At 48.1% G+C, this 8,418-nt stretch overlaps 1 protein-coding gene across 1 annotated transcript in view; it reads right to left on the reverse strand.

Annotated features, from left to right (window-relative positions):
• Nucleotides 1-8,019, reverse strand: part of SCNN1A (sodium channel epithelial 1 alpha subunit) — a 12,381-nt gene extending 4,362 nt beyond the window's left edge. Inside the window, exons 1-6 of the mRNA XM_025048820.1 lie at nt 7,286-8,019; nt 6,234-6,424; nt 2,441-2,544; nt 1,903-2,066; nt 1,342-1,440; nt 717-834 (exon numbers count right to left, since the gene is read on the reverse strand). Of these exons, the coding sequence (XP_024904588.1) occupies nt 717-834; nt 1,342-1,440; nt 1,903-2,066; nt 2,441-2,544; nt 6,234-6,424; nt 7,286-7,459 (850 nt within the window). The 5' untranslated portion in view covers nt 7,460-8,019. The remainder of the gene's footprint in view (nt 1-716; nt 835-1,341; nt 1,441-1,902; nt 2,067-2,440; nt 2,545-6,233; nt 6,425-7,285) is intronic.
• Between the last annotated feature and the right edge of the window lie 399 nt (nt 8,020-8,418).

Raw genomic sequence — 8,418 nt, forward strand, 5'->3', positions numbered from 1 at the left:
CTCTGTTTTCTAGCTTCTTATTTAGGATTTTCTCTCTTTCTCTCTCTCTCAGCTTCCCCGCTGAATAACTCAGCTGTAAAAAAAAGAAAAGAAAAAGGAATCTGTCTACTCCCAGACCAGAACAAGGAGACTCCAGTATTCTCAGAACTTTTTAAATTGTGCCCTCCTGTCAGTCGTAACTTCTTAAATAAGCAACTCCAGTATATGTATTATTTGGTTTATACATGACAAACCGCTGCTATTGAATTGACACGGCATGTACATTATGAAACATAAATAAAATGGAAGCTGTAAGGGAATGATCTACATACTTTTAACTTCTAGTATTTTCTCCCTGTACCAGTGACTTATCCCAAGCCCGGCCCGAGCCATGAGGAGTAAGGCCAGGAAGCTAGAGGCCGAATGCTCGCTGAGACCTCAGCGGGGGAGATTTTCCTCACATGCTCTTCCTTCCTTGTGCTGTAAGTTATTTTTAAGTAGGGTCATTTCTTTATAAACACGCAGAAGCCGAAACAGAAAGGGAGAAACTGTGAGGGTGGAACAGAGATAGAGAGGAGAGTCTAAGGACTGGATGAAAAAGAGACTGGGGAATTAGTCAGGGCCAGTGGGAGCCAGGAGCCGCCCCGGGGACAGAGGGCGCGGAGAGGGGAGTGCTCCCGGGAAAGTCCTGGGTCCGATGGGGCAGGCCGGGGACTCCCTCCTAGATGGAATCTCACCCCAGGAGTCGTGCTTCCGGTAGTCACAGTATTCCACGTGCTTGGGCCGCGGATAGAAGATATAGGCACAGCCGCACTCCTTGACCATGCTCTCCTGAAAGCAGGAGCGAATACACACCTGGAGGAGAGGAGAGTGGAGCAGAAACGGGGTTCAGGCCTGCCCTTCCTCTCACGCAGCCCAGAAGAGGAAGAGAAGGACAAAAACTTCTCCCGGCACACCTCCATCCCTATTTCCACTGGTATACACACACACACAACACACACACAGACACGCACACAACACACACACTACACACACACACAACACACACACACAGACACACACACTACACACACACACTACACACACACACACAACACACACACACATACACAACACACACAACACACAACACACACACTACACACACACACACTACACACACACACATACACAACGCACACACACAACACACACACATACACAACACACACATACAACACACACATACACAACACACACAACACACAAGATACAACACATACAACACACAACACACACACATACACAACACACACACACTCCTCTGATTGACCAACAGTGCAGGCCTGGAAGATGATCGCCATAGAAACAGGCTGACCTCACCTGCTGCGTGTATTTGGAAAGGTAAAGGTTCGTGACAGGGACATCGCTGCCATTATTGGTGCAGTCACCATAGTTGCCCCCAAGTCTGTCCAGGGCTTCCTGTGAACCCATATACACCAAGAAGTCAGAGGTCAGAGCAAGTGGCCCAGGCCTCTCCCTGAATTCTGTCTTCTCTCAGCCCCAGGTTGCATCTCCTACCCCACCAGTCTCTCTTATCTGCCTCTCCCTTTCAAAGCATGCTTCTAGTGGCCCCCAACAGCCATCCCAGTGCTACTTTCAAGGACACGAGGCCCAGAGCATCCCCCGGAATCCTAAGCATGTCCTGAACCCTTTCTGAGCACCTTCATCCAAGGTCTACTCCTCAGAGCCCTTCTTCCTGACACCCACTCCGCCAGCCCCCTCGCCTCTAGTTACTGCTCCTGTAGACCTCCACATGCTCAAGACTCAGCTTGTGTGATCTCCCTCCATAGCCTCTGGCTGTCAGGTCCACCTCCCGTGCCCTCTCCCTGGCCCTCGCCAATCTGAGGCTGTCCTCCCAAGCCTCCTAAGCAGCATCCTTGCCTTCTTCATGCCAATGGAGGTCTCCACACCAGGCCGCAAGTTAAAGCCACCATCATCCATAAAGGCAGGTTCATCCTGCCCGTGCACCATTACCCTGGCCCCCGTCACTGTGGACAGCAGCGGGATATAGTCATTCTGCTCTGTGCGCAGAGTCAGGGACAGACCTGGGGGTGTAGAGGGAGCAAAGTAAGAGGAAGGTCTTGCAGAAGCATTAGGGAATGGAAACCCACCCTCTCACCCTGCCCAGTCCCTAATGCCCCAAGAAGAGCAAAGCCGGAAGACTTATAAATGGATTTGGCAACCCCTGAGCTGGATTCTCAAGGCAAGATTTCTAACACACCTGAAATGGATTATGTGGTACCCACAGGGGAGAAACAGTGGGGACTCCTTCCAGGATAGAGATAGGCATGATGTGGTGAGGCCCAGAGGCACATAGCATCTCTATGATGTGAGCTCAAGGTGGGTAAATGTGGGCGGGCAGGGAAGTAGGAAGGCCTGAATCAGAGGTCAGGGACTGAGGGACTGGTGAGTTGCTCACCATTGTCAATCCCAGGCATAGAAGACATCCAGAGGTTGGAGTTGTTCTCGCCATTGAAAGTATAGCAGTTCCCGTATATCGGGTGGTGGAACTGTGAGTAATTCCTATGCAGGAGAGAGAGAGTCGAGTCAGTCACAGAGGAGAGTGTAGAGGGTCAGGGAGAGAAGGACCTTAGCACCCTTTATATTCTGATCACCTACAATGTAAAAATAAAAGCCTGTGAGTACATTATCCCCACATCACAAAAGAGGAAGCTAGGGCACGAACAGTGATGATAAACTCAAGACTCAAACCCAGGTCATCTACCTTCTAGCCCAGGTTCCTCCCACCAGGCCACCTGACCTCACTGGTCTTGTGACCTCTCTTGTGTTACTGTGTTGCGTTATAAAGACTCTAGCAGTGTCCCTATCTGCTCACATGTCTAAATTTTAGTTCCCCATTTAGACTGTGATCTCCTTGAGGACAGAAGCCACATCCCATTGATCTCTGTATCGTCTCTGGGTTAATTGTATAGTTCTTGGCATCTAGGAGGTAGTTAATAAATAGTTGTCACATAAATGAATGGATGAAATGGAAGTAACAGGGTTAGAGGACAGAGTGAGACCAGCGATGAGCATGGGGCTGAGAGGAAGAAGATCAGATCCCAGGGCAGAAATGAGTGAGGTTCTAGATGTATGGCCTTGAGGAAGTCATCTTTTTCTAAGCTTATTCTCCTCATCTATAAAATAAGAAGATTGGAACTAGATGATCTGGAAAATTTTATGGGCCTTTAAGAACAGTCACAGAGGCGTGAAATACTGGCGCACATTCTGGGACACGCTAGAAAGTCAGCACTTCCAGAGCAAAGGCTGGATTCAGGAAGAGACAGAAGAAAAGACTGCAGAAGAGAGCAGAGGCCAGTCCTGAAGGGTCTGTGAGCCCTGCTGAATGGGAGAGGGGACAGGTACGATGTGGTGGATGCACACCAGAGACTATGCAGTTGGAGCAACATGGATGGATCTTAAAAAGAGAGCTTAGTAAAAAAAATAAATAATATAAGAGATGAAATGAGATGTATAACACAACACCGTTTACACACTTCTTGCAAAAACCCATACAGAGAGATACACATTAAGCACATTACAAGAATATATGAGAAGCAATATAACATGATGGTAAAGAGCACAAACTCCAGCATTATGTGTGTTTGAATCCTAGCTCTAACAGCTATTAGCTGTGGGACCAACTAAGTCACTTAATCTCTCTGTACTGCAGTTTCCTTGTCTGTAAAATGAGGATACTAATAATAGTACTTACCTCACAAGGATGTCGTGAGGAATAAATTACACTTAGAACAGTGCTTAACACTTAGTAAGAGCTAAATAAGTTTACTATTAAGATTCTAGGGATTCATTAGGATGGCTAAAGTGAAAAAGACAGACAATAACAGGTGGAGGATGTGGAGAATTTAGAACTCTCGTACACTGCTGATGGGAATGTAAAATGGCACAGCCACTTGGAAAACAGTCTGGCAGTTCCTCAAAATTTTAAACATGAAATATATGATGGCAGCAGTTCCGCTCCTAGTATATATTTAAGAGAAATGAAAGTATACATCCACACAAAAACTTGTACAAGAATGTTCGCAGCAGCATTATTCACAACAGCCAAAAAGTGGAAAGAATCAAAGTCTATCAAACTGAGGAATAAGTAAACAAAATGTAGTATACCCATACAACAGAATATTATTCAGCCAGAAGAAGGAACGAAGTACTGATCCATGCTGCAAAACGGATGAACCTTGAAAACATTATGCTAAGTGAAAGAAGCTAGATGCAAAAGAACGCATATTAAATGATTACATTTGTATGAAATGTCCATAATAGACAAATCTATAGAGACAGAAAGTAGATTAGTGATTCCCAGGGTTGGAAGGAGGAGGGAACAAGGAGTGACTGCTAATGGGTACAGGGTTTCTTTTGGGGGTGAAGAAAATGTTCTAAAATTAGATAGTGGTAATGGTCGAACAATTCTGTGAATATATAAAAATCACTGAATGGTATCTATTAAAAGGATGAATTTTATGGTGTGTTAATTATATCTCAGTACATTTGTTATTAAAGGAAAGATTATAGAAAGAAGGAGAGAGGATATTGGATATAGGGCAGAAGAGGGCTGAGAAAACCATGCTAAAGAGCTTCAACTTGATTCAGAAGGCCTTGCGAGACATTGAAGGATATTAAACAGGACTCGCTGGAATAGTTAAACACAGTGAACTGAAGTACGAACAGTGAAGTATAAAGTTTCCTGTGGTCACAGAATGAAGGGAGGATTTAGAGGCAGAAAGACAAATGAGGAGAGGGTATAATAATAACTCAGGCGACAAATATTGGAGCTCTGAGCTAAGGATGTGACCTAAGCGTCAAGACTGAGATGAAGTATGGACTTTCCATTGATAGGGAGGTAGAAGCATGGGGCAGGCAGAGTGAGAGAATCAGTGGGAAGGTGACAATTAGAGACTCGGGGTGGCAAGTGTGAGCTGACCCAGGCTCAGGTTCTGCTACTGTCTCACTTCCCAGCTGGTAGCTCCTGTCCTCAAACAAACACAAAGACTAGGGACAGAAACAAAATTGTATGCTGGGCAAAGTGTACATGCGAGGTGAAAGGTGGGGGCAGGAGCAGGTGACACCTGGTCCTGCTGCCATTCTGCAGCAATATGGGAGGGAAGGCTCTCTGTAGAGTAGAGATGCTGCCTCAGCACCCTTCCTCAGCCAGGCTGAGACAGAGAGATGGTACCTGAAAATCAAGAAGCAGAAGCAGGGAGGAAAAGGGACGGGTAGGAGGGGCCAGAAGGAAACCTCCCTTACTCCTAGCCTCTCCCATCCCTCAGAGAGCTGGCAGCTGCCATGACCTCTTTGCAAGGACATTATCACAGGAATCATAACAATGCCTAGCAAAAAAAAAAATCCCCAAGCTAGGGGCTAGGACAAGTCACTTCAATTGCTTGACTACAGAGTAATAAGACCCCGTCGTTCATTGCAGTTTACAAAGTGACCTTGAATTTGTCATCTCATACACTTGGAAACCAATGTTATCACCATCCTTGGAAACCAATGTTATCACCATATTCATCACGGGAGCAAAAGTGCCAAAAGGACAAGAATGATATATATTTTCTTCTTTGATGTATCCCAAATGCCCAGACCAGCAACTGACACATAGCCTAGAGAGTCAAAAATATTTGTTGAATGAACATTGACTAAATCTCATTTTTTGCCTATTTTACAAACAAAGAATCGGGCTCAGAAAAGTGATGTGAAATGCCCAGTCACCTGGCCAGGAAATAACAGAGCCAAAGCAAGAACTCAGGTTTGTCCTTTACTCAGTCCATGTTATTTCTACCACACTACTGCCCACTTCATCTGAGAAAGTGGAGGATGGAACAAGATGACCTTCCAGCACCTTTGAGTTTGATGCTAGTGAGAAAGAGGCATAGACAGACAGGGAACCATACTTCCAACCCTTGGTTTCTCTTCCAACCCTTGGTTTCTCAAAGCTGGACCTCAACCCCAACCTTCCTAGGGCAGCCAGATGAGGCTACCTCACTCAGATCCATTCCTTCAGGGAGCAGCAGAAGTCCTGCAGGATGATCCGTGGGGAAGAGATTTAGACCCGAGGTCAGTGCATCCCCCTCCTCCGTGCAGGCATTTATTTAGTCAACAAGTATTTCCTGGGTACCACCCATGCTGGCCCTCAGGCTGGCTCTGGGAAGGAGACACCATGGAGAGCACAGAGCCAAGCAGGATGGACTCACGCCTGGCTGCAGGAGGCCTGGTTGAAGCGACAGCTGAAGATGAAGTTGCCCAGCTTGCTCTCCTCCAGGGATGTGAAGTTGTCCAGCAGCCGTGACAGAATGTTGATATAGTGGAAGCGGTACCACTCCCTCACTGCATCCACCCCTGATGAGTACGTCTGGTAGAAGCAGTCCGATTTGTTCTGGTTGCACTAGAACCAGAGACCAGAGCATCAGAGCCAACAGCAGAGGTCAGGCAGCAGGGCAGGGCCAAGGTCAAGGAATGAGTAGTCTGGGGTCCTGAGGAGGGTAGACAGGGGTGGGGGGCAGAAGTGGGCAGGAACAGAAGGCAGAGAGAAGCAGAAGCCCCGAGGAGAGTGGACAAAGAGGGCATGGGATTAAGGCAGTGGGAGGCCAAGGAGATGACCAGGAGCTGTAAACCTTATTGGGTCATTGATACAGCCTCTGCCAGAGGCTGGAGCAAGGATTCTTCTCCCCGTTTCACTAAAGGAATACTAAGGAATCAAGAGGTTTGTCCCAGCAACAGAGCTAAGACTGGAAATCCAGACTCCTGGTAGTATGACCCATTCCCACAGAAGGCGGCTTCTCTCCTTCCCTCTGCTGTTCCCACTTAACTCTTACTCTCCCTTTCTTTTATTAAACGATTTTTAAGCCTCCTTTTCACTGTCTCCTTATTCTCTGCCTTAGGTCCGAAGAACCCCGGTTCCCTAACACACTGGAGGGTCCCAAATGAGTCCCACCAGTGGGGACTGCAATTTGAAAAGATGCATTTTCCACAGCAGATTTGACTTCCAGCCGCTTAAACGCTCCCACAGAGGCCCCCAGAGAGGAGAAATCCCACAAGCTGGCGCGCAGAGTTGTTATTTCATTTTTCGAATTTAATTAATTAACTAATTAATTTTGTCAGCAAGCGAACGAGGGCCTGCCTCATCGTCAGGCAATGGGGAGGAGCCAGTAAAGGGAGCGGGGGTCCTTGGCTCCAGCGGAGCGGGAAAGGCGGGCGTTGAGCCCCTCGGGGCGGTGGGCGTGGCCGCCGGGGGGCGGGGTCTTACCAGCTTGAAGCCGATCTTCCAGTCTTTCCAGTTCACTTGGGGGTTGTTGTCCCTCAAGCTGGAGGCAGCGCTGCGGGCTCTGCGGACCGCCGGGGGCAAGGCAGGGTCCCACAGGCGCTGCAGGGGGTGCGACAGGGTCTCTCCGAGGTCGCGACGGCCACGGCGCTGGGCCATGAGGATGCTGGAGGCGTTGTATTTGTAGAGATCGTAGAGCGTCTGCTCTGTGATGCGGTCCAGCTCCTCCAGCTCCCCTTTAATTTGCGGGTACCTGAAATGGGCGATGGGGAAAGGGTCGGACTAGAGAGCGGCCTTGCACGGATGCCCGGTCCTGTGGGCCTCGGTTTCTTCGTCTGAAACTGGTGAGGGGTAGACAGGTGTGTCCGCGGGGTTAGTGGAGGCGACAGTGCGCCCCGGCGGTGACGGCGTTTATTGCCGCCTGTTTATGGAAAGGGAGAGGCTGGAGGCGCCTGTCAGTGAGACTCTCCTCCCACTCGCCCTGGCCTGGAAGGGAACCCGGAACTCGTCTGCCCTTTCTCCGAAGAGGAGGGGGTGGCATCGACCTGGTCTCATACATTCCCACAGGCCCGCGTTGTGCAGGTCATCTCGCCCCGATCCTCTCAGGCGAGGGTGGCCTTTGGGCCTGTCTGCCACCCGGCACCAAAATCAGGGCTTCTCAACCGCACTTGATAGAATTTCCCGAGGAACTTTACAAGTACCGATGCCGCACACTACCCCGCGCCAGTACCAGGATTCCATTTTAATGAGTTTCGGGTGGAGCCCAAACGCCATAAGTTAAAACACTGGCCTGTATAAATCATCACATTCCTTCCTCTCAGACAGGCCCTCTCACCATCTCCACCATGAAAGTCCGGAGTAGCAGGGCCTTAGGGGTAGAATCTACCCAAACGAAACACAGACACCTAAAACTAACAAATATATCAAACAAGGTTGCAGGATACAATACCAATATACAAAAATTAATTGTATTTCTACATGTTAGCAACAAAATATTGAAAAATGAAATCACAAAAACGCCATGTTAAATAGCATAAACAACATCAAATACTTGGAATAAATCTAAATAGGTATGTGCAAAACCTCTACACTGAAAATCTTGCTAAGTGAAATCAAAG

This window comes from Pteropus alecto, unplaced genomic scaffold (assembly GCF_000325575.1).
Source record: "Pteropus alecto unplaced genomic scaffold, ASM32557v1 scaffold94, whole genome shotgun sequence".
Classification (NCBI taxonomy): Eukaryota; Metazoa; Chordata; class Mammalia; order Chiroptera; family Pteropodidae; genus Pteropus; species Pteropus alecto.